Source organism: Halichoeres trimaculatus, unplaced genomic scaffold (genome assembly GCF_033239565.1).
Source record: "Halichoeres trimaculatus isolate MK-OKI-2021-1 unplaced genomic scaffold, fHalTri1.1 fHalTri1_scaffold_12, whole genome shotgun sequence".
NCBI classification, from domain to species: domain Eukaryota; kingdom Metazoa; phylum Chordata; class Actinopteri; order Labriformes; family Labridae; genus Halichoeres; species Halichoeres trimaculatus.
The window spans coordinates 15,803,883-15,830,543 of record NW_027437190.1 but is presented as its reverse complement, the minus strand read 5'-3'; the positions used below and the strand labels follow the sequence as shown (position 1 = coordinate 15,830,543).

General features: G+C 40.2%; 1 protein-coding gene across 1 annotated transcript; it reads right to left on the bottom strand.

Annotated features, from left to right (window-relative positions):
* Positions 1-293: 293 nt before the first annotated feature.
* On the bottom strand, positions 294-26,661 carry st14 (ST14 transmembrane serine protease matriptase). The gene is made up of 19 exons (XM_074682976.1): positions 26,319-26,661; positions 14,936-15,080; positions 14,161-14,321; positions 12,707-12,777; positions 12,384-12,556; positions 10,144-10,179; positions 9,390-9,618; positions 8,017-8,156; positions 7,779-7,882; positions 7,226-7,335; positions 6,679-6,809; positions 6,079-6,183; positions 5,146-5,253; positions 4,682-4,795; positions 4,008-4,127; positions 3,352-3,532; positions 2,296-2,564; positions 1,610-1,746; positions 294-1,466 (listed from the first exon to the last, which is right to left on the bottom strand). The coding sequence occupies exons 1-19, from the start codon at positions 26,343-26,345 to the stop codon at positions 1,305-1,307; spliced, it is 2,523 nt and encodes an 840-aa protein (XP_074539077.1). The 5' UTR covers positions 26,346-26,661; the 3' UTR covers positions 294-1,304.

Here is a 26,661-nt window from a genome sequence, read left to right as displayed (position 1 = left end):
TAATCTTTGGTTTGTTTATATAGGGTACAATATTTCCAGGATAAATCAGGGATGAAGAGAAAGAGGAACATTTTAAATCTCATATTTAAAAGTTGACAGCACTCAAAAGTTGACGCTTGGAAAAGGAAAAGGGACTGATTGCATTGCTCTGGTGATATGTGCGATACCCCCATCCATTCCCCATCACACCAGGCTTAACTAAAGCCCCCTGAGTCTCCTCCTCCTCCTCCTGAGTCTCCTTCCTCCTCCTCCTCCCTCCTTGCATTTTACATTTTGGTGAAGTGTTCACAGAGCAGCCAAGGCCAGTCAGCATGTGTAAATATGTAATAGCAATACTGATAGAGGACCCATGCTCTGATCAATAACAACTAAGAACAACTTCAGCATCACTCCAGTCTCAGACTCAGGTCCGTCATCAGGAACCACGCTGAAGTTTCTGCTCACAAATCTGTCGTACTCAGCATTACTGCTGGCCAATTTCCAGAGCAACTCGTTGGCTTTTAAATTGATGAGTCCTTTTTTTTACCTTCCAGGCTGCTCCAGCTTTTCATTCCATTTAGTATGATATTAAAATGCTCTTTTTTAATTTTGTTTTTCTTGTTTTAATTTCAGCTATCCATGATGTTGATGTCCCTATAAGATGTTTTTAGTCGATAACTAATAAAACTGAGACTGTGGGCTGCCTGGCAGATAGGAAGACAACAAAATGTAATCAATCTGAAAACTTGAACCATGCTTTGGAAAAGAGAATAATGCATGAATGTTCAGGTGATAAAAACGTCTGTATACAGGGGATAACTGATAAATAAAACCCTACATTAAAAGCTATTTACAGCAAAGTGCAACATTTACTGCATCCCATGGCACCTGTTAAGAAATATACAATTCAAAGGGTAAAAACATCATTAAACTGTAAAATTTTATATCATTATTTAGAAAAACAATGCTGGAAAAAAAAATTCCCAGAAAATGAATATTTCATTTTATGTACTAATGTAGAGTTCACCAGTGAAGGAGAGTGATATCTGTGTAGGGGTAGACACTTTGTCAAAACTCACTTTAAAAACTACAAAATATGAGTCGGAGTGGTTTTTATGTAAGTGTATGTTCCTGTGAGTGTGTCAGTGGTAGGAGTGGGGTTTAAAGGGAGTTGGCAACAAATATAAAGTGCGTCCATGCGAGGAGCCAAGTCCATGCAACAGTTGTCCAAGTCTGTTGTTCTAAGAACAAAGCTTGGAGATTTTTCCTGAATCAGACTCAAACGTTTCATCTTTGGTCCTCGCTCTGCATCCCTCACATCATCCTCAGACTCCTGCCTCCTTCCTGATCCACTCTCTTAGCCTGGTGACGCGTGAGTACACACCGGGCTTGTTCCGACGACCGCAGCCCTCGCCCCAGCTCACGATGCCGGCCTGGAACCACTTCCCACTCTCCTCGAAACACGCCAGGGGCCCGCCAGAGTCCCCCTGGTGATTGGATCAGAGAATGGTGAAGAATGGTTATCAGGTGGGGTTTGGATGTGAGAGCAAGATAATTACACAGGTTGGAAAATCCATATGTGGTGGAAACTCATCTCCATCCACCCTCCAGGCTGGAAAACATGTCTCACCTGGCAGGCGTCAACTCCTCCAGTCATGAATCCGCTGCAGAGCATCCTGGAGGTGAGTTGGCCTTCGGTAACCACGTTACACACTGTGTCGTTGATGATTTTCACCAATGCCTTCTGCAGCAGCCGTGTCTTCTGACCTGCAAGAGCAAGACAAAGAGGTCAGCGCTCCGCCACGTGACCTTTGTGTTCGTCACCAACATCAAAGGCGTTAATGGGCTGGATTAGTGGTAGCTAATGAAGGTTTAAGAGGCTTCCCAGGAGAGCCGATGTCTGTCTTGATATATGGATATGGAAGAAGGCTTAATGGAATAGAGCAGATTAGAAAAAGATGAGAGGAAAAAAGGAGGGTGGGTTGAGCAGAAGAGAAGTATGTCATGATGGGAGAGATAAAGAAATGGGAGAGATATTAAAGGAAAGAAAGAAGACGACAGGAAGAGATGAAGGAAAAGAAGAAGAATGAAGCACGCAGGGAGAGAAGATAAAGGATGGAGATGAATAGCTAATTGTGAGAAGGATGGGGGGAGGAGTGGAACGTTTCAATTTTGATGTGAGTTGGATATGCAAAAAAAGAAAAACACAGTTGGAGAGTGGGTCACCCGTAATTGAGGAATAACAGCATAAATATTCGAAATTACTCTAATAATCAGTCACAGTGAAAAACAAAAAGAAAACCTCCAGCACAATACCTCCTTCTCGCTGTGCGCCCCAGCCTGTGACCCAGCAGGACATGCCTGCAGGGAAGACGTGGGAGTGTGCGGGTAGGCAGATGGGTTGGATGGTGTTGGTGAACTGCAGCGGCTGACTGAGCTCCAGCAGTGCAACGTCATAGTCAAAGGTCATCTGGTTGTAGTCTGGATGGGCAATGATCCTCTTCACTCCGATGCGCTGGACGTCATCCTGCTTGTACTGGTCCTGCATGCCGCTGTAGGTCAGCCACTGGGATGCATCATAGTTCCTGTTGTAGGATCACAGGGGAAAGGTTATTTTCCTGTTCGGGATTGAACCAGGATGGGGGGTTATAATGTCATCACCAGGTGTCCAATGTTCAATTACAGGCCTTGCAGCATGTGCAATTTAAAGGTTAGAGTTTCTGCAAAAACACACATTTGTAGCAACACAGGTAGTGTTTGCCTGGTTATAAATCTACTGAGTTACACTCACTTTTCATGATATTGTTGGAAATCCAGTAAAAAAAACAAAAACCAAAACAGCAGAATTGCATACTCTCTAAGATGATCTATAACTGTGAAGGACTCCTTCTTAGAGGGTTTGAGTATCAAATCTAGAAAACGTTTCAGATCAAATGATGGCTTTGTGTAAAGTGAATGTAAACAACAGCCAGGAGCCAGTGAAGATGCATACACATTCCCTGGCTAACAGCATGGTAAGTGCTCCACCTACAGGCTCCTGTCATAATTGCAGCTTCATAAATTTCATGGATGAGATGTAAATTTAGCCCCCCCAAGGTTCTTCTGAATTAACTGCATCATCAGGGGCTAATTTTCAGACTTTGCAATTTGTATATAAATGGTCCTCTGTTGTTCACAGCTCTTCTATTTTTCCAGCAGAAAGTGCATGAGAGCACTGCATAATGAGATCTTATAAAATGTTAAATAACAGGATGAATAATAAAATCTGAAGGAAACAATAACAGTTTATACAAAGAACAGAGCTGGATGTGGATGGCGTAGTCCAGCTTTTAACATGTGTGGAGTGTTTTGGGTGCTTTAGCTGTGACTCACAATGGGCTGCTGGTGACAAAGCAGTGGGCCGCAGACAGAAGCCACCTCTCTGATATGATGGAGGCTCCACATACATGTCCATAGGTCTGGAAGTGGAGGCTGACCTGCCACGGCCACTCCCCGAGCTCTGCGTTCAGCCCTCCCACGATACGGTTCAGCTTGTATGGCCTGGTACCACAGTCTGGCATAAAACAGAAAATGCAATGAGAGGGGAGGAGCACTGGATTGTGGGTTTAAAATACGAGCTACAACCGGCAGAAATGATCAGAGAGACGGAATCTGAAATGAGATTAAGCTGACTTGAAGCCATCATGATGTCAGGCCCTGGTTTTGGGTGCTTCTTCTGCTCTTTGGAATCCAAATAAGGCATACTGCCATATTAACTGATCAAGAAAAAAACGCACAGACACACCCTGAGGCTTAAATGGAGGGAAAAAAATACAACTTCAGAGATGACAAGAGCAGCTTTCAAAGAAGAATGAAATAAATAAAGCAGTCAAGGCCTGGGGCTCTTTTCTAACAGACAGCCAAACCCGCTGCTCAACCAGCTCTTCTGTAATCTATTTGAATGACACTGAAAAGATTAGATCCACTCTCAGCTCAGAGAAAGAAATGTAAAAGCTGAAATTTGTAAGGCAGGGGAAATCATTTCTTACCACAGTTTTCCTCGTCTGAGCTATCAGAGCAGTCGTCGATGCGGTCACATTCGGCATTCACCTTGTTGACACATTCGCTGTTTTCACACCTGAAGCTGTAGTCAGAGCAGATACCTGGAGCTATGGCGGGGCACAGACAGGTCCCAGATTCAAAACACATATAACATATGTTTCAATCACAGCTTTGGAGCAGAGCTAGGTTAAAGTAGCAGAAGACTATGCAATCAGTGAGGCTTCACCGTGAGCTCTGAATGCACAATGCATAGTGATTGAGGAGCAGATTGCATTGATTGGGGGTATTGATTGGGGTTGAGGTCTAATATCCCTCTTTATTCAGAGAAGTGAAAATCAAAAGGAAATACAGGAGTGCTGTGTGCGTGTGTGTGTGTGTGTGTGTGCGCGCGTGTGTGTGTGTGTGAGCGAAAGGGAAATTGATAAAGAATGAAGCAGAGAGTAGGAGGAAATGATAAAAGAATGTTAACAGTGAAAATTACTTCGAATGAAGAACAAATTCTTTATTGTAGGTTTTTTCTTTTTTTTGGAGACTCAACTCTTTACTGAGCTGTGGGGGAAGGTTAATTGCTTAATGGTTTGTGTAACATGCTTTTAAATCACTCGGGTGAGATTTCTTCAGATGCTCAAGTGTTTGGAAAAGAACGAGTGTAGCCACTTACATGCTTTACAAGAGGCCTCGTCGCCCCCGTCCTCACAGTCCTTCTTACCATCGCACACAACGTCCTGAGGCAGACAAAGGCCGTCACCACAGCGCCACTCATTCTCCTCACAACCTGGAGGTGACACACAGTGATGAGCAAATTACAAATACTAAGAATTAAAAGTTGAATAAGGAGAGGACAAGCTAACTTTCAGAAGCACATTAGCTGCGCAGCCATGGTGGACATTAGCCTCTCTCTGCATTCTCCCTCTGTGTATTACAAATGATTAAGCATACGGATGGGCGATCAGCAAATTGTGCAAGGCTGCAAACAAACTCCATTACTGATACAATAATGACAGCACAGCCCAGGAGTCAGTGACCAGCACATTAGCGGTGATGTGCCTTTAATGTTAGCACGATTAGCCTAGCATTAGATAGGGTTTGTGTCCCCAAAGAGTGCTTAAAGACAAAAACACTTACTGCATTGTTGCTCATCACTGTTGTCCCCGCAGTCGTTGACCCGATCACACACCCAGATTTTGGGTTTGCACAGACCGTTATCGCAGGCAAACTGCTCAGGCTCACACTCTGGGGCAAAAAAAATGCAAGGTTGTCAACAGCAAGATGTGGAGAAGTGAATCTCACCAACATAAAGGAATACTGCTAACAGGTCACAAGATAATAAAGGGAAGATGACGGCTTAAGGTTTCAGTAATAGAGCATCTTTTTTTTTTAAATGTAGTTGTTTTGTGAAGAATCAAAAGAGGCCAAAGGCTAAGATGAGAAAAATGAAACTCCTTTTTAGAGAGCAAACAATCAGCTCAGCTAGATGGCTGTGCTACTTTGTTAGTTAGCCTAGCACTTTGACTTAAAACTACTTGCCTGGTTCTGTCAAGGTTAAAGTTTTTCTACAACTACTTTTAAGGCATCTAAAATAAAATTCTTCAATTGTGTTTTTTTATTTTGTGGAAAATAAAAAGTTGTATCTTGTCAGAGGGTTTTGTCTGAGGCACACTTTTAAAGAAACTTCCCGGAGTGTGAAGCTAACTCACAATGACAACGCCAAGAAATCCCTGCTCAGGCCAAGAAACAGTCTGTACCTCATCCTCCATAAATTGGTCAGTCTTTGGTTTTACTGTTTAAATTTTGTGCCCTTTCTGAAGCCAAGCTAAATGTTCCCTTAAAGACTGTATGAAGTCTTTAAGCTAAGCTAACTGGCTGCTGGTTGTAGCCTTAGACATAACAAGCAGTAAATAAGAGTGCTATTGATCTGAAGCTCTACCTCTTGGCAAAAAAGGAAGTAGTATTTGCTAGTGTGTCAAACTACAACCTTAAAGCTGCAGGGAGGAGGATGTAGTCAAGAGAAATTCAGAAAACCTGAAAATGTGTGAGATTGTTTAAAGGGGAACTTACTGCATTTCATCTCATCACTCATATCACCACAGTCGTTCCAGCCGTCACACTTCAGGTCTTGAGAGATGCAGATACCGGATGCACAGGCAAACTGGTTGGGGCAAGCTGCTCAAAAAAAAAAAAAAAAAACAGGAAAGAAACAAATTAACAGAAAAAACGAAAGCAAGACCGTGATGACAAATTGAGCGAGAGGGAGTGACAGTGTATGTTTGCAGCATCCATCATGTTGCCGATGCTTGTCCCTGTTGATCAGAGCAATTATAAATCCATTTTGCTCAAACCGGGAGACAACATAAAGAGCAGAGGGTATTGAAAGTGGAGTGCTCCTGACTGACAGTGGCAAATAAAATGGACCCAATAAACAAGCTCTCTGGTGATTAGTCTAGCTCTTGAGTTTCACTGCTGCAGTTTCTAAGCCTCTACCACTAAACAGCTCTATTTGACTGTCAGTCAGACACCGCCTGGTAGTCTCTCAGACGACACAGTTACTCCCCATGTCTCGTCCTGTAATGGCAGGCTATGAGTGTCACTGTCACGACACAACATTACACGCCAATCTTACTGAATGCCAAGTAAATGTGGGTGCCACACAAGACTCACGATTTGACGGGTCGTAAGCTCTGTACTCTGCGTTGAAGCCTTTGTCAGTATACGACTCATCAGAGTGGAAATGAACCTCGAGAACGTTGGTGTCACTGGTCAGAGCCAATGAGGACATTTCTCCACAATACCTGCAACACAAGAAAAGGGAAATCCAGATGATTTTCTAAATTTCATATGTAAGTTCTTTAGAGGCATATGCTTTCTTTGCTTGTTTTAACACAAAACAACATTATAATTGTGATTATTCATTTTCAGATCTTTGCATCTCTTCGTTATGATGACTTTCCAGAAGTAACTGCTGCGAGTCGAGAAAATGGCAACAACACTTAAATGATGCCTGACAGTGCAGGAAACTCAAGCAATTAAAGTACACATCAAAAAACAGTTCAGTTTGATCATCTTACAGTCTTATTTGGAGTGAAAGTGAAAGTGAGAGTTCCTTAAATGTGAGTAATTGCTCAGAAAATTGCACCACAGTCTGTTAACAGTGATGGATGTTTACCACACACTGCTTCGAGTATCATTTAATGAGTTTAAGTCTTACTTGGTGCCCATAACCTCCACATAGTCTTTGTGACACACACGTATGTCCACCCCGGGCTCTTTCATGCGGAACATGATGAACTTCACCCGCACCTTCTTCCCAGCAGGGACCTGCAGCACAGATGAAGACCTGATTGGTTTATAGCAACCGTATTTACCACGCATGTCACTCCTCCTCCTACACATCAAGACATGTGTCTTTAGCCGTGTAAATGCAAGCAGACAAGTTGCAACTCACCCAGACTATAGGTGAACACATGCCCACACACACACACACACACACACACACACACACACACACACACACACACACTCACACACACACACAGGCATAAAACACTAGCATACAAAACACTGCAGCTCAGCTAGAGCTGCGGCAGCAACAGCGCTCTGACAGATGAAGATAGAAGAGGTACTGAACAGCTTGGCTTCTACAGTGCTGCCTCAGCATTCCTCTCATGGCAGGCTAAGGATGGAGGAGGAGGAGGAGAGGGGAGGTGGATGAAGGGGTTTCAGGTATGGGAGGGGGGCAGAGAAAAGAGCATGTTGCAAACCTTGATGGTCCACTTGCAGTCCACAGCAGGAGGATAGAAACTGGGATGCAGAGGGGAGGTGAAGCTTCCTCCACTTTCGGAGAGCTCACCACCGCAGACTTTAACTGAAGACATCACATATTAACACATTTTAATTTCTTGTGATTTAATTAAGACACACTCTCGCAAACCCCAAATGAAAAAAAAATGTATATTCCTGACTCCATTCATTTAAAGAGATGTTAAGGTGGTTTACTACCTTTAGATCTGGGGATGGCTGAATACTCTGCTCTGAATCCAGGCTTCTGCACAAGACTGTCAGTAATCATGTTAATAAGCATGATATTTCCAGATGAAGACACCTCCAGAGGGTTGGAGGGTGGCCTCTGACCACACTTCCTGCAGATGATCAAGACAGATGGTGCAACAATCAGATACAGTTATGGGACCAGAACAAAAGGTGTTTGCAACAAAGAGTAGTAAGCTTAACATCTGAAGCTTTTACTGAATGGAGTTCTGCTTTTTTTCTGTAAGGATGGGCAACATCCTTGAGTCAGGTGCACTAAAATATCCATTCAGCAAACAAGTTTCAAAAGCTTAAGAAAAAATCATTTGGAGGGAGATCAATAGATAAGCAGTGAGAGGTAGGAGAAAGAGATAAACAAGAAGAGATTTGCCAGGGCAGGATGGAAATTGCTTAGGTGGAGTTTCAAAGTCAAAGATTAGGGACATTAGCAAAAAGTTTCAGGACTGCTGGCGGCAGAGCAATGAAGGTGTGAATGACGCTGCAAGAGCAGCAATACATCTAACTCCAGTAAAATAATGTCATTATAGAGTATTATATTATGGCTCTCATAAACCCCATGTCACCTTGGATAAAGCAGATCGCTCAATAGCTTTATAAAATTTTTATGCATCACTTGGTAACACATATTTGTTTGGCAATGGTTTGAAATTGCCTGCAGCTACATCTGATTGTAGCATCAGGAGCCTGTAGTATCAGAATCGTCGCCCCCTCCTCTCGTAGACTTTGTGCAATTACACACAGTGGTGTAGCAGGATTCAGCTTGGCACCCATCACAGATTTGAAAGGAGAGGTCTTTTTGAGCCAACTCAATCTCACTGAGGTCTCAAAAGTTAACAATAAAATGGGACATGCAGCACTAAAGGCTTCAGGGCCAGAAAGGAAAAAAATAGGGAAAGTTGCAATCTCAAATCCAGTGAAAGGAATCAAGTAAAATATGTTTTCCACCCACATTGAAACAGTTTGTACTCCTAAATCCCTTTGCAACATTTCAGTCAAATAAAAAGTATTCTTTGCTGTTTTCTTCTTGTTAATCAAAACAACTGTTTCCCTCTTTCTGAATAAGAAGGCTTAAAAATGAGACAATGTTGGTGATCAAACAAACAAAACTGTGACAAGAGGTGTCAGGCTCAATTAAAATGTGTTTTGAATCATGAGGCAACATACTACGGGACCAAAATGAGTAACTTAATTTGTTTTCAGAGGGCTGGTGCATCAGTGAAAGATTCCGAGTGTATCAATCCAACAGTATGACAGTAAAACATGGTCTTTTTTTATCACCAAGTTTTCACCTTTAAACAGAATCCCTGCCTTTCTTTGTGACTTACTCTGTGATAGCCTGAGAATCATCCGGACTCAAAGAGTCATATATTGCGATGAAGTCATCAGAACAGTCATCCTCAATGTTGAAGAAAGGGAAAGTGACAAATATGGCTTTGTCCACTGCAGCTCGGATCTGCCACTGGCACCGAGATCTGGCTGGGTAGGCTTTGGGGTACCCTGGTGATACAAATTCCTTTGGCTGTTCTTCAGCCTCCAGGCGAAAGAAACACTCCTCTGGGAAGAACAACATTGCTTATATTATGCAGTGAGCATGAGAGGGTGACATGGCAACAGCAGTGTCTAAATCCTTTTTTCGAAATCTTAATGAAAGAGCTTCCTGAATTTTCAAAATTTTCTGTTTCCCTAGTTTTCCTAAAAAATGCATCTTACATCATAAAAGAGGGAATTGCTCATTACCAACAACACATTTAAGCACAATGTGTTCACGTTTTTAATCCAACCTTTTTGCTATAAGCATATATAGAGACAGATTAATGTAAGAATAGCACAGCTATATGGTAATGTAATATGGTCTAATCATCCTAGTGTTATAAATCATCAGACAGTGTCAAAGAAAAGTGTCTGGCACCGTGACTGGCTGGCTCTAGCCTGACACAGAGTTCTCAATCTCTGACTGGAGCAGCACATGTACAGGACAGACTGGACCAGCCATTCGTTACACACTGGCAGGAGGGTGTGCATCTAGCCAGCTGGAAAATTACAACTGCAAGTGATTGAAACGGGACACGCCATACTCACTGGCTCTGGGGTTCCTGGCCATGCGATGATCTGTGCCTGGAGAAAGAGAGGAGACAGGGACAGACAGAGAGAAAGAGAGGAGGAGGGGGGACAGGAGGAAAGGTAAGGATGGGTCACTAACATTGGGATGTTGATAGAATTTGATACATGAGCCCAAAATATTTGGGTTGCACATTTTCTGTCCCATTTCCCCGCGGTTAAGGGGACTGGTGATGGTGTGTAGCTCTTTCTGCTTCATCTCACCTTGCCCTACAGCAGCAAGCCATACATCTCTGTCTTACTATCTGGGACAGCAGCATCAAATCGTACCAACAGAAATCATTTTAAAGAGCACCAAAACCACTGAGTCACAGGGGCCAGCGCTTGGCTGGTGGCCAGGATGTGGACAAATGCAATGTGAATGCTGAGAAGACAGAAAAGAAGAAAAATGGCTGTCTCAAGCCGGGCCAGAGCCCAGCTAATATCATTAGAGGATCCAAACAACATAAAATGTGCAATCTCAGATGCAGCACAAGCAAAGAGGTCTGGCTTATCTGTTATCATCTTATCAGCACAACTCCGAGCAAGTTTCTGTAATACAAATAGAAAGCATACCAAATACCAGGGCTGATAGGAGATGACAATTGACCATATTCACATGTCTGCCATTTCCCTCAACGTCAGGCCCACTGAGGGGAGATCAAATACCCCTATAAATCATACTGCTGTACTCCAGGTTGCAAGTATCTGACAAACATCTAAAAAGCAGCAAAAAAGGGAATAAACTGTGTAAAGGTGAAGAGAAATCAAACCAGTTACAAAGCTAAGGCAACACATTGAACGAGCCATCAGATACCTACAACAAAATGCAGATTGAAAATTAGAGATTAGGGATTTTTTGGGGCTGATACTGAAACTGATTATTAGTAGGCAAGGAGGCTGATAACCGTTATTTGAAGCCGATATTAGTTTGCTGTCAAAGTGAAAATATTGGCGTAAAAAGTTTTGAACAATACAAACTCCAACACTTAACTGGAATCAAATGCCTTCAATCATATGTTAATTAAACAGCTCCCACACTTAGCAGCATGTTTTATAAAGTTAAATAAAAACTTCAAAAAATAAATAGTTTAAGTTTTCTACAGTAAATAAAGTTTTCCAAAATTTCTGTGTAACCGCAATAAAACTGGACAGAATGTAATCTAATGTAATGTAACAGGCATGTCACGCAGTTGAATTAATTTTCTGTTTGGCTTTACGGGACTGATTTTAAATGACCATTTAGGGCTTCCATAGTGTAGACAGGAAGAAATTCTGTGCAGAGAAGCATCAGAGCCAAAACAACACAGTTTTGAATGGGTTTCATATCGGCCGTCGGATTAAAAAAAGACCAATGCCATTATGCCCCAAAATGCCAAATATCGGCATTGATAATCGGTCTGACCGATAATCGGTCTATCCCTATTAAAAATCAGATTAAAATTCATAACTCAAAGATTCAAAATAAGCTTTATTAGCATGAAGTTGTTTTTTTTGTTTGTTGCCAATGTTCACATACATTGATTGAAAAAAACACATCAACAAGCAAACATGCTAAGAGCAAAAAGAGTTGTAATACCAATCAAAAATAAATCAAACAATAATAAAACAACAAAAATAAACTATCAATGATCCATATTCACATGGTCATAGATGATTTTTGTCACGTAATGATATCTATTAACTCTCTTTCACAGAAGACTGTCTAACTCTGTGACAAACTGTCACATATTCATCTGACAGCTGAACAGTAGCGCTCTCTTCACCCACAATCTTCCGGATCTGTTCCAGATTAATTCATTCTAAATCTATTTCAAATAATATTAAAATGTTTTAAATATCAAAATTTAAATTTTAATTCAGATTAATTCAATCCTAACCCAACATTAGCGAGTAGCTGATTTAAAGCAAGCTAACTGTTAGCATAACACTGAATTGGTGTTTAAAATATTTTCAATTAAGTGTTGTCTTTTCATTTGCTTCCCTTCAGGTTTCAGCTATCCAGAATGATCAGATACCTTACAAACCCAACAATTTCCTCACAGCAGTATGATTTAATAACAGCTTTATTTTCCAAAAGAAAATGGTGGCCTTGTGATTCACTAAAGCATTCACAGCTTTCTATCTGTGCTCATTGTTGTGTAATCTGGAGCCAACTAATGTTCAGTCACCCCTATCTTCCCGTTTCTGTGACCCACTGACTCCTCCCCGAGTGGACCTACTTGAGGCAGTGATTTCACTGATTTGGATGTTTTTGCGGCTGGCTGTTCTGCGTAGACTTTTGATGCCATTTTCCAGTGTCTCCAACACCCGCTCCTCGGAAAACTCTGGCACAATCTCCAGGTCTTCAATTGGAATATCAAACTGGGACCAATAGTAGGCTAGCACACCCTCACTGGTGGGAGCAGAAAGAAATCAGACAGGAAAACTCAAATCAACTTGGAAAAACCCACAAAAATCAGAAAAGCAATGCTTTTGATTTGTTCATGATTAATGGTGCAGTTTCTTTTCCACAGCAGTTTGTGGAAAAGGAGCTTCACAGTACCTGAATGCAGTCACTACAGACTTAGTGTGGTATTGAGCGAGCAACTCATCCTTCATGTAACTTTCCTCCAGCTGTGAAGAAAAAAAAATGTATTTTTCAATGAAAAGAACATGTACATGACTTGTCGGCCTAAAGACAAAGAACTGAATTAGCATGTTAACATAAAATGTGTCTTCCTTGAAAAGCACACTACAACAGGAGCCTAAATGAGCTGCCTTTGCCTCCAGCAGCAGAGAGCTGCAAACTGTTTCAGTCGAAGCAGCAGTCATGCTTTGTGGTCTTAAATGGAGGTCAGTGCCATATTTTATGAATGTGCAGTGTTATCTAACTTTAGAGCAAGTGCTTGTTGAGAAAAGAGTCAGAAAAAAAGAAGAAAGAGTGACTGCAGAGGATGAGCAGGTTTCATTTGGTTCGGCGATAAAAGCAGAAAATGACACGGTGGGAGAGGACAAGGATTGTTCACAGGATAAAATGGTCAATTATCGTAAAATAAAATATCAAGAGCCTTCCCTCAAAAATGGCTATCTCTAAAAGTTAAGTCAGCAACATCAAATATGCCATTATAGCAGATGAACCATGTGCCATTTCACTAAAGCCATCCAAAAGGCACAGAGAGTAAAAAATGCTGTAAGACAATTTGAAAGGACAGGTGGAGCTGGAGCCGCAGAGAGGACAGGTGTTCTGATACACTCTTTGTTTTTACCTGTAGTGACATGTAAAACTGGATTATTGACTCTGACTGGCACTAAATATCAAGTTACATTTTAGACCAACCAGAAGCTAATACCAAGGCTGGAACTAATAAGCCTGATTGTACATACAGGTACTGAGATTATTACCAGTAGTATCACTAATGGAAGATTTTAGTGTAATTCTGTTTCTTCACATCTAAACTTTACAATTTCTACCCCTGAGGTCAAAGACAGTGACCTGTCCCTGAAAGCATTCCTCAAAGGCTGTCCTTTTAGTGGTATGAAGTGCGAATCTACTGCATCATAAAGCTTAGCCTCCCCATTTATCTAGTCATCTCATATTCTGGTCTACCACTTACACTCTAATCCTCACCTAGCACCCTCACTTTTGTAGCTTTTCACTGAGCAAGTGCTTGCTTGATGGTGTTTGAGTGAATGCTTTTTTGCTATCAAAACATGCTCCTAAGTGGTGCTACAAACAGCTCCACTGCTTTCAATAATAGGAGATGCTGTGTAGGGAATTACTGAGGGAATGTGCAGAGTTTTTATTCCACCCACGCAAATGTGCCTTCAGCAGTTTCTGTGCACGAGGAGGGGCATTAAAAAAAAAAAAGCATTTCCACGATGCCAAACAACATTGACTACTAATCCTCTGTGAGAAAAGGGGAAGCGTGTGTAATACTGTGCTTGAAATAGTCCACAATAAACAACGCAGAAAGGAGCAAGAAGAGGAAAGCCATGTCCTTTGGGTGTCAAACTCACAATTGCCTCCAGGTTACTCGCTAAATTCGCAAATTCCTTGCTCTTGGTATCCTCCAGCTTCTCGTTATACTGCACATCGACCAACTTCATGTGCCCGCTGAAGACCTGCGCTGATGGGCTGAGCTGCTTGCTTAAGGAGGCTTCTGAATCAGCATCTTTAACTTCGGGGAGACAGGCAGATGAGACTTCAGTGTTTGATCAACAAAATGCTGTATGATGGTTGGCTTTGATGAAAGAGAAGACTCTGGATTTTTAAACAGGCCTTGGAGCATTATTTTAAAAGTTGTGAAGTGTGATGTCGTACTGAGAAGACAGTTTGGCTCTCAGAGCAATTAAAACAGCCAGTTGAATCAAGAGGCTGTTTATCAAGACTTCAGAGGCCTTTTTATCAGACGTGCGAAGCTGTGCCATGGACTCTGTGACATTTTTCTCCGATGCATTATTAAAAGGAGAGTGTCGGAGCTGTCAAATAGGCTAACACTAATGGGAAATTACAAAGTCCAAACAAGCCACTCTTACACTTTAATATCAAAGAGCTGTGCCTTAACAACAAGTGGGAATGATCCACTTTACAGTTTTCTGATGTTATGCCCAGCTTGGCAGTAACTGATGGTAGAAATATAAATACTCAGAGTTTCTCCTTCAGTTTGATCAGGAATAACCTTCATTTATGAGGAATTTATGACAGTCTGTCTCATGTTTTTTTTTTTCCCTATTCCTGATGTTTTCACACTGCATTCAAAGACAGATTGAGACACATTTCAACTATACTCACAGACAAACAGCCAAATGAGGAAAGCTGCTACAGCTGCCAGGACGAGAAGCCCCACGAGGACCCCGACCACAATGCCAACCTTGCTCTTCGACGTCTTCTCTTTGTTGGTTATGAAATCAATCCGCTCGTGACGGCCATTATGACCCTGATGCAGAGAAAGAGAGAAACGCAGTCAGCAAACATACAAAGAACTTTGATTAAGCTTAACAATGCGGAGAGTAATCCTGCAGTGTGGGCTGCATCTTAAGATGAGCATCAATGTCAGTTACAGATCTGGAAATGCTGCCCTGCGGCTGGAAGCCTCTGCTGTTTTATGTTCGTGCTTTACATCCATCAATGTTTCCCTCTGAGTTAAACTGTAAGTGTTGCCAGGTGGCCAGGATGAGGGAGAGGGGGTATATATCATACCAGTGAAAGCACATCAGCACTAATTTCAGAGAGGTTGCAGCAGCAGCAACATTAGGAGTGATACAACACCAGAAAACACAAGTTTGTTCAGTATTTTGAGCAGGTACGCAAAGTGCTACCAGGATTTTTCAAACTTGACCCTTGACCTGCAAACACAAAACTCTAATGATTCACAAAAAAAATCTAGTGGAAATGTGTGCTAAATTTGAAAGTTTGTACTCTAAGTGTTTCTGAGGTGTTGAATTAACAGAGTGAGACATGATTACCGTCTGAGAAAGGCATTTCTCGAGATATAACTGATTTAAATTGAGGCTGACCTTTGACATTTTTAATTACACAGTATCACTTTATGCATTTCATTATTTCACCCATACTCCCACACTCTTGTAGAATCAAGTCATACCCCAGGAAGTTTGCAATGAATACAGACCAATAACCATCATGACTTTGACCTCTGACCGCAAAAATCTTCTGTTTTTAAATTTTAAGAATGTTCATTTCCAGTTTGGCAAAAGTGCCACAAGATAGGGAAAGTGTAACTCAATAGACACAAAGAGAGACAAATTTATGCATAAATGCACATCACAAAACAAAATGCTGGCAAGGAGATTAACAATAAATCCCATTCACAAATCATTCTGAAGACATCTATTTAAAAAAAAAAAAAAAAAAAAAAAAACTATTTTTGTAAAAGATGATTCTGGCTGTCACCAAAGTTTTTTCATCTGGGATTTTCTCTCAGCTGTGAACACAAACTAACAACAATCAAAGCTCTTTTCAGCGTGTTTCACTGCTGGTTAGCTTGTGAAAAACTCAGGATGATGTGTTTCCTATAATCTAACAAGAGAAAATGTTTCAATCTGCTGTAAAAGATGGAAGATCCCCCCTGAGAATTTACACTGAGTTTTGCAACGGTGACATAATATGGATGTGATTTTCCATCACTGCAGCAAGTGCACCACTGTGATCATGCTAATCCCATAAAAGCATTGATGACTCACTAACTGATCTGTGGCTAACAGCAAGCAAACAGGAATTTGTTGGGCAAGTTAGAGCTTGCTGCAACGATCATCTGCGGAAAAGTGTAAAATAAACATGAATATGTATTTTAAACTGAGGGGATATGACAGAATTAAAAAAATGTGACGTGAAACATCTCAGCGTAATTGTCAAAAGATGCGAGTTCCAACAGGCTGAGTGCAGAGTCGACTATATGTTTGTTAAACTGGTGAAACCAGTTGAGTAAATGTGACAGAGCTCCCACACTCATGAACACATGCATGCATTCACAAATTGCATAATATCTACAGGATACCTTGTGGCAATGATGGGCTTGTTGCTTCAGGCTGCGCGCTAGTGTGTGTGTGTGTCGATACTACGTGTGTGTTGTTGGGCTCTCTCAAGTGGGCGGACTGAGAGAAAGGTTTCAGGCTGCTTAGTAATCAACACACAATGAATCCAGTGCCTGAAGAAGCCCGAGTGCCATTAGGGATGGAGAATCACTTTGGTATTAAATCAATTTGTCAGATGTGCTGCCCCTTAAGATGGGGGCTCAATTACACCAGTCTAGATGATAACTCATGGCAATTAAGGCCTATTCTTACCCGGCCCGGGCCTCCACACATGCTTCTAATTGGAATCTCCAACAGCAATCATGGGCCCGAATGAAGGAAATCATTAGAGATGGGGTCAGCAAGCGCTTCAGGGCCTCAGCCCACCCTGATCACAGCCTAATAAAACCATTACATGCTCTTAATCATAACTCATTCTTTGCTCCTAAAAGAAATACTGTCTTGTTTTCAGACTATCTGTGGCCTTTTTTTCAATGTTGAACACTGACCCAGTTTTGCGCTCCCTCCAACACTGTTCTTCTTATAACACTGAAAGCATGAAGAAAAGCTTTAACTGGCTGACAAGAACTAGAACAAACTGTTAATGTTCAACAGGAAATAATGCAGGCTTCAGAAAAGGCTTTAAGTTCAGTGGAGTCAAGATCTCTGGTAAACAAGAAAGTAAGCGATGATTCTGCAGCATGTGTGTAGCAGAGTATTTCAGAGGAGTCGAACCAGTTTAACAAGTGTGAGAAACTCGCTGATAGGTGTGGTTGAAGAAAAAGACAGCAGGTCTCCTTCAGGCAGAGAGCTAGGAGGTTGTTTCAAAGGCTGGTTCTTACTATGAGCACAAGAGATCAGCCACATGAATTCTGATCTATTGTTGGATAAGGCAGATGTTTTGATTGAAAAGTACAGGGTCTCAACATGATTATTTCTCTTACCACAACAATGTATGTTCTTACAGTAGCTGTATTTTTCCAACTACTTGTCCATGTAAACTATTCTTCAAAATAACCAGGAGTACAGGGGTTAGTGTCAATGAAAAAATGTTTAGAATTTCAAAACTTCTGCCAGGACAAAGCTCCAACAATTGGACCCCAGTAGCTTTGTGACTGCAGAAGAAATGTTGGATTTTAAGAGAAAGTTTGCACAAAAAACTGATGCAAACTTGGTTCTACTTTACCCAAGGTTGTAGGGTGATCTTTCCTATCACCAATTCAATCACATTTCTAATATTAAAATCAAATCTACATTATCAAGACATAAAACATTATTTTATTAATAATATTAATATTCATGTAAATTATTTGATCCACTTCTCTGTCCAAACATGAATAAGCATCAGCAGAGGGAACAGGAAAAAGGAAGTAATGTAAATAAAACTGTTCAGACCAATCCATTTCATTGACTTGTTTTCTTTAGTAGAAAAGTATTTCCAAATAGTTTTCTCATTAATTTTAAAATAATCTAAGTACCATGATGCTAGTACTGGAGGTGACGGTGAATCTCAACTGTTTCTTGATGGTCATGATCCAGTTCTTGGATGAGTCATTTTATGAATCATTCTGATTAGATTCCACACCAATAAAGTTACCATTTACACACGTACCTGGCTGCAGAGCTCCATAAACACAGACACGGTTAAAGGTACTATATTGTGCAAAAATCACTTTAAGTCTTTTAGTGAAATTTGTGGGTCTTTGGCTTTCCTCCCAGACCACAAAATGTGATATTTAATGACAAAACCTGTACTTAGTCGTGCTCGTGAATGTAAAATCCTGACGTAAAACGAGCTGTTAGGAATTTGGGGACGTCAGCGATTCCCTTTCTTGACCAATCAGGAGCAAGTCTGACCTGATTGGTCATCGGAGCTGATACCCCCGAACCCCTTCCCCGCCCACTCCCCTCCCGGCTGCTGGAGAGAAATCTCGACAGCAGCCGGGAGGGGAATGCCAAAGTTGAAGAGCCATCACTGCTTTGTTTTTGGCTGTAAACAGCCACATAGTTCCATGCACAAGCTCCCCATCTCGGAAGAAGACAAGACTCAGTGGCCAGAGTTCATTTATCAAGGAAATGTTCCAGCTACACTCAGTAAAACTGTGCGTGTGTGTGCTAGTCACTTCGTGGCCGACTGCTTTTCAGTACAACAGAGGGCTAGTGAATAGACTGGTCCTGGATCCAGGCGCATTACCAACCATCCTCCAACAAACCTGGGACCCTGGAAATGTGAGTATTTTAAATGCTGTGTGCTGTGGAGCAGATGTAAGAGCTTTTCCCCTCTGTCCCCCCTGTCTCTGTGTTAGCTTCAGGATGCTAACTTTAGCTGCTGTTAGCCTGTTGTTTTAGCCTGCAACGTTACGTAAACAAGCTTCACTGTTTTCTAAACATTGTGCACTCGGAGCTCGTGGCGCCGCCCTCAGTGACGTGGAAGAGCGGGGCGGTATCAGCAGTGGCTCATTTACATATGAAGGTCACACCCACTAAATCAGAGCGTTCTGAACAGAGGGGCTATGAGAGCTGGAAACAATGCTGCTGTGCTTGATTTATTGGCTTTTTGGACCAAAACATGTTACTACCATTTCATGAAAACATCAATGATCCATATTAAACTGCAGAAAAGGAGCAGAATATGGGACCTTTAAACGTATGTGCTGACCTTTCAAAATAAAAGATTACGCGTTGCGACTTGTTTTCACAAATTTTCTGCACATTTTGTCGTTAAAATGGTGATGAATACTATAGTGAGTGATAAAAAAGATAAATGGTAAATCAAAATGACCGATCAATATGGAAGAAACTTGGTAATCTACAAAGCATTCTGTTATGGTAAATAGTAACTTTAGAGGAGCTGCAATTCTCCCTGGTCTCCCTTAAAACATCAAGCATCTGGCAGCAGACAGCACAGCCAGGTGCTCTTGCAGGGTGTCTTCCCTTGTTAGGTTTTGTTAGTGATAAATGTGTTATTTAAAGAAGATAAATACAAACTCATTTACATCATCTGTGATTGTTAAGGATGGTAAGATTCACTATTAATTAACAATTTTCAAAATCTGAGCGTGGAAGATGTGATGTCGGTTAAAAGAAGTTTAGATCATGGCACCAGTCAACACCTGCATCTTCCTTAATTTGATTTTGACGTTTTGTTTTAAATTGTTTCTTTGCAGTTATGACTTTTAAGTGTACTGCTTGGGAAAATGAGGTTTGCTAAGAAGAAAAAAAATCAATTATAAACATTTTGAACTGGCAATCTTAAACAGATCAACTGAAGCAACCTGATATCAGCCATCTTCTGTACTGATCCCAAATCTATGGATTTTTCCTGAAAGTCTATCAATTTTTAAAACTTATGAAAACAGCACAAGTAAGAACAACTTCTGATCTCTTGATTTCCTGATAACAGATTAGATCCTTCATGTGCATACACAAGCAGAGGGCCAACTGTGCATCTGTTTAGAGAGCTCTGCTGTGTCAGCAGCTTGGTGCTTTAAGCTGAAAAATATTTGCTACAACTTATAAATCTTAGCTCTTCTGTCTCACTTAGTTTCCTTTGAAAAGTCTTGTATAAGCTTCAAACAAAACCTCTCGTTCCACCAAGAAACAAATCAAAAGCAATAAAACCATAAAGTAGACGCTCAGAATCAGGTGTTGCTTTGCACTGGACAGTTCTTGTTGAGGCTGCAGCTTCCTAATATTAGGGTCTTAGTAAAGCTTTCTCCATGAGATTTTGACACCAGGTACAATTTTCTCTCTTGCAGTCATAGTGAAACACTTTTCCACAAAGTGGTAAAAGCTGATTTTCAGGTATTAAGCCCACATGTTTCTCAGGTGGAGGCTGTGACTTGGTTTGGTGATAGCAGATGTTGATTTCTCCTTGTAAATGAATCCAAACCCCGTCATTGTTTCTGCTAATATCTGTCAGCCCATTCAAAGTCCCACAGATCGATGCACTCTGCTGTTTGTTGTTGTGATCAGTAACTGCTTTTGATTAATAAATACTGAAACCTCTAGTGATAACGGGTTAATTAACACAATTTCACAGCATCTCAACATTTTCCACGCTATCTTAGGATAACAAATATAGTTTTCCTATGGTGACATTTTTTCCCCATCTTGTTATCTCAAGAAAACAAGGCTGGTTTTCTTGTGGTATCAGGAAAATGGCTATCTTAAAAAAAACAAGGGGCTGCTTGTTGTGATATGCCAAACCGCAACATACCATGCTGCCTTTGCCCACACTAATGAGGGAAGTGAGCCCTGTTTCTGTCTTTATTTGAGCTTTTGCAACTTTAGGAAGGAAGATATAATAGCCCAAAGTCTGAGCCCCACTGTGTGATTTATTTATTTATTTATTTTGCCAAATACATTTTCAGTTTCTCTTTCAAACAGTGGATCAAAGTCTTACTGCCACATCACTATAGAAACAATGCAACATATTGAAACAAAAGAAAAATCCATCTTTCATTAAAAATAGTTTTGTTTCAAAACACAAAAAAGGGGGGATTACTCAGTGTCGGGGCAAAAATAGGAAAAAAATGTTTAGATGCATGTTTACAAAGGGACAAAAAAAAAAACGAAACACACAAACAAAAACTAACATGGGGTTGAAAAGGTATGGAAAATTAAACCAGACAGGTTGAAGATGCTAATTTAGGTAATCACACGCTAAAATGTCTTTAAGTCATTTTACATTAAAAAAAGTGTATGTGTTGTAAATCCTGGAGAACAGCATAAAGAGAACTATGACCATTTACAGGTGCAATTATTGAGAGCTCATTTAACTGTATATGGCATGCTGCTGAGCCTGGGAGCTGTTAATTAAACATTTGTTAATAGGCAATGAAACCAAGTAAAGTGTCAGAATTTGTATTATTCCAAATTAGGGCTGAACAGTTCATCGATTTTAAACCGACATCACAACATAATGCAATGCAATTTTCAAATTGCAAAGGCTGCAATTAGAAAAAAAAATGTTTCATGTACACAGACCTGGAGGGAATATAGTAACTTGTACTTGTTCTCCCTTAAAACCAGCAAAAGTCAAAATGCTGTTTTTTCTAGCAAAAATAAAAACCCTGTGGGCTACAAAGATCCATCCAGTAGATCGTAGAGTCATAACCCTTGGTCACTTTTTTCTGTATTGTTTGTTACTCTTACTGACAGCTGGAGGTCAGTAAAATTTCGATGTGTTCCTTTTTCTTTTTCAATTAAGAAATGCAAAAAAAACTTGTTTAAATGCTAACAGTATCTTTTGTTGGTTAGTCATACAATAAAATGACTTAAAACTTGTGTTAAGTGAACAATGCAGAAGATAAACGCCCCCCCCCCCAAAAAAAAAAAAAAAAAAAAAATTGTATGCTAAATTGCAATATTGGTCAGAAAAAAAATTAGATTATTTTCCCAAATCGTTCAGCCCTATTCCAAATTTTGATGCCAGTGTTTTCACTATTATTGTAAATAAATATCAGCTCCAAGTATTGGTTGTCCACTTTTTTGACTACAGTATTAGCTGTGAAAAAAACCAAAACAATCTATCTGTAATTATTATCATTTCTTTTCATACTATTCTTGTATGGCTGTTCACTGTTCAACAATGAGTTTGTGTTATTTATCCAAAGTTAGGGCCATGTCTACTTGGTGGCATTAAATTTCTGTGCAGGCAGCCCCCACAACCAAGGCAATTTTCACCAACCAGATGGATCCAGATTTTATCAATCAGGGTTACAAATATCTTGACCACAACACCCTTGAAACAGGGTGTGACTTGTTGACAAAGTTGGTATCAAACATTCTTTCCCTTTCTTATTAAACTGAACAGTGACAGACATTTTTATCCAAGAGCACCATAAGCTGTAAGTAGCAGAAGCAGTGCAGTTGATTCCATGCATTCACCTTTTACCTGAACCAGGTGACTACACTCCCCACAGTGCAACCTGACAGCTGGCAGAGGAGGCAGGCTAATAGCAGCTAACACAGCTTCAAGCCCTTCGCCCTGAGCTGGCAAGTGGTACGATCACTTTTGTCTGGCTTCTTGCTGACATGTTTTTCCCCCTAAAATTCAAACTAATCTACAGAGCTAACCGATGCTGCCTCAAGTGACAAGCGGCATAACTTGAGGCAATTAATCAGACTTTATCTCCCCCCAGAGCCGCAACAGGCTTCTCCCCAGGCTTTTTACAATAACTACACATGTGTCTCCTCCAAACAAACCAGCCTGAAGACAGCAGATAAAAGTAAGTCAATGAGATTTAGCCTCTAAAATACCCCATACTTACATAAAACTCCAAATATCTCTTGCCTAACAGTAGCTTTATGAGGTTATTTAGCAGTTGGCAGTGAGAAAAAGACATTTGTACATCCTCATGGCTTATGGAAACCTTGTAAAACTGAATATCACAGCACAGAGATCAAACTCATCCCAAGGTCTGCCACTGTTCATTTAAATGCACCCTTCAGTGCAGAAAAAAGGGTTTGACTTTAACATCATATTTAGTTCAGCTGAATTGCTCCGTTTCAATGACTGCCCCTGACATGTGGCCTGAAATCCAAGAGAAAAGCAGCATGGCCTTGCTCAGGGAACTATTTACTCACCCTGCTGACTCACTGCAGAAACAAGGAACAGACAGACTGCATTAATCATATTTTTCCCATTTGATCCAGTATCTATAGCTATGGATGGGTGACCTCATTGTCAATGATTAACCAAAACTTAACAATACGAGAAGTCTTCATTTACCAACACTTTCACCAGAGCCACTTCTTGAATTAAAAACATTTTTCCTGACAGTTTTTAGAAGAGAAAGACAAAACTTATTAAAACTACAGTACTGTATAGCCAATTTATATATAATAATATAAAATGGGTTTGTTGTTTAAAGCCTACCAAGTGGCATTTTATTATGTGATTGTTTATGTTTTCAATACAGAAAAATATACATATCATAACTAGCCATACTTTGACTGTACTCTACATGTTTAAGATTTTGATATTGTAATTACTAAAGATGAATCACTTTCTCAATCTATTGTGCTGACTTAAATGTATGAGATAATGTATTTTAAGTTCCCTGGACTTACAGCTATAATGCATAAGGCCTGTTCTGATATTATTGGAATTTTTCAAAAAGAAACTGTAGAACATAATAAATTGTAATAAAGAGACTTGTTGCCTCAAAAAAATAAAAAATAAAAAATTAAGCGACGCAGACTTTATTATAATAAGTAAATTTAACTACATTATTTTGAGTTTGCAAAACTTCCCTTACATCTTATTTTTAAGTTCATGCATCTTAGGTTTTGATAACTTGATTTTGTTCTTTTTGTCTGCAGTGATTGATTATCATTTTTTTTTTTTTTTGCTGTGGCAGCATTTTGTAACCCTGAGTGAGGAGCACAGATATCTGGTCTGTGCCATGTAAGGCATAGACAGCCTGCCCTCTGCACATCATCTCAACGTACAGCAGGGTCTTATATCCACTGTGTTCCCTCTTCACTCACAGTTACAAAATGCCAAGATAAATTACTTTGCTAAAACCATTTTTGGAAACTGTAAAGGAGCAGTTCCTTTTTCAAAGTTAAGATCCAGAGAAAATCTGCCTGCAAATGTTCCTGAAGTGAATAAAGCACCAAGTAGATCAGGGCTTATTGGCGCATGTGTGAACCAATCAAATAAAGACATCTTGCAGATAACTTTATTTTTCTATGTTGACCCAACTCAGAAAAACTAAGTTTTTGAACTTTTTCAGCTTCTAATTACCATTACTTGTTAAAATTAGTTTTAATAACATTTTGATGAAAAATGATTTGGGTTCACTTAATTTGTTTAAGTCAAAAACTGAATACACTAATAGTAGCTCATCAAACATAAGGCTGGATAAAAACAAAATGAGTCATGTTCTAAACACACACTTTCTGAGACCTAATGTACATCTGATCTTATTCTACACTGCAAAAGAAACATATTTAAATTTACTATATCCTGTTTTATGCAATAACACAGCCTAATCCGGGAAAATCAAACACAGAAATCACAAAAGAGTATCAGGAATTTATGAATCAAGAGGCATGTCCTTTTTGTTGCTTGTGTCATTTCCTGTGTCCCCACCAAAGGAAGGGGTCAAGTAAGAACATGTTTGTGTCACACGCCTCACTCTTCCCTGTGCAGGGAGACAGCACTTAGAGTTGTGAGTACTTTGATAACAAGCTACTCTCTCAGAGACTTCTTGTAAATGTCATGTTATATTAAGAAGAAAAGCTGCCTCTTTTGCCTGAAACCTCTGTTTGCTTACATTCTTAACACCACATATTGGCACACTCCAGTGTGTACTTCTCCAGGCGTGAGGGCTGTTTTTCATGAAGATGTTAGCTGTCAAATAATGGAGGAAAGAGCTGGCGGATTTCAGCAGCACTGACCAAATTCTTGTAACCATTAATGGATGCCTTTGCAGAGTGAAGTTCACCTTTGGCCATTTGACACTATTTTCTGCCCACATTCTCTGCTGGTATTTCATGCGTCTCAAACAAGGCTGAATTATGTAGAAACAAGAAGTGTATGATGGAGATTTACATAATGTATGCATGCTCCAGGAGAATTTGACCTATAGGTTAGGAAAAATAAGCTTTCTGCAGTTTTCACATCCAATTATCTCTTAAAATACACTACACTGCACTACAAGAAGCATAAGGGATTTTGTGATCAGTAAGGAGCCTAAATTACTTGATATGAAACCACTGAGGCAACTTATTACTGCCAGATTCCTAAAAACATTCCTCCTTACAGGCCAACTCTTGACATTCACTACTCAGTTGATAATATTTCAAAACATTTAAGATATATAACTGTTAATAATCGCAGCTATGGTCCGTGAAAAAATATACAGTGGATGATCTGGAAGTGACTGCCAGTGGTTTCATTGCTGGAGACTCACCACACCTTTAAGTGGGGCAAAACGGACAAGACACACAATTGAAGTTACACAGTTTGTCACTATGGCTGACAAACTTTACTGTGACTCTTTTTAAATTAAGAAAGTAAAATTAGACACATTTCCTAGTACAACTAGTAGGGTGAAAATCGACTGTTTATCGGACTGTTTCTGTCCCCTTATGTTTCTGACATTAAATACAACTAGTACAGTTATTGAGAAAGATATGGCTAATAGAAGAATTTTTTAAGAATTGAGAACAACAACTGGGAGCAGGAGTTGTCCTGTGTCATTCCCATGCCCCCTTTTTTATACTTTTATCTATTTTAGTCAAGTATTCAATGAATTATCCATTCCATCCTGTTAGCAATGTGGGAGTAGTCACTGCTATGTCTGACAGTGAAAACACAGGACAAGTGGTCAGTTATCTGTCATTCAACTTCCATAAAAGGAGGGTCAGATGTGAAATGAGGAGGCTAGGGAACATATTGATGGTCATATCTTGCAGTTAATGTCAAGGGCCAAATGTAACAGAGGTTGGAAAGTCTGATGTTCCAGGCCTAACCTTGTAAACATACATAGAGTTACTCATTAAATCACATTAGCAGAAGCTCTCCCAAAGGAAAAAACAAGGAGTAGGAAGTCGTCTTTTAATATGGAAAAAAACGCATTCTCAATCGGTGATTTCATAGAAAACAAGTAGCAGTTTGTAACACTTACGTCGTATTCATATCTGGCGGAGTTCATCTTCCAAACGCGCTCCAAAAATATATATGTATCCTAGTTTGGACCTCGTTTGTTTCCGTTCCCAAGAATGCAATTAAGTCAGGAAACTAAAAAAAATGCACGAGCAAACTTGAAATAAAGTGCTTTAAATATACTCAGAAGAAGGTCTACAAACTTTACAAAGAGTACACAAGTTAAATTGTCCTTCCTGTGTCGTCGAGAATGTTGAAACACCTGAATCGACCTCTTCCTCACACGCCTAAGATTCAAGCCACGCCCAGAATACCTGCTTACCTGCTGCAGCCAGGCTCTCTATGGCTGCAGGTTGTTTTGTTAA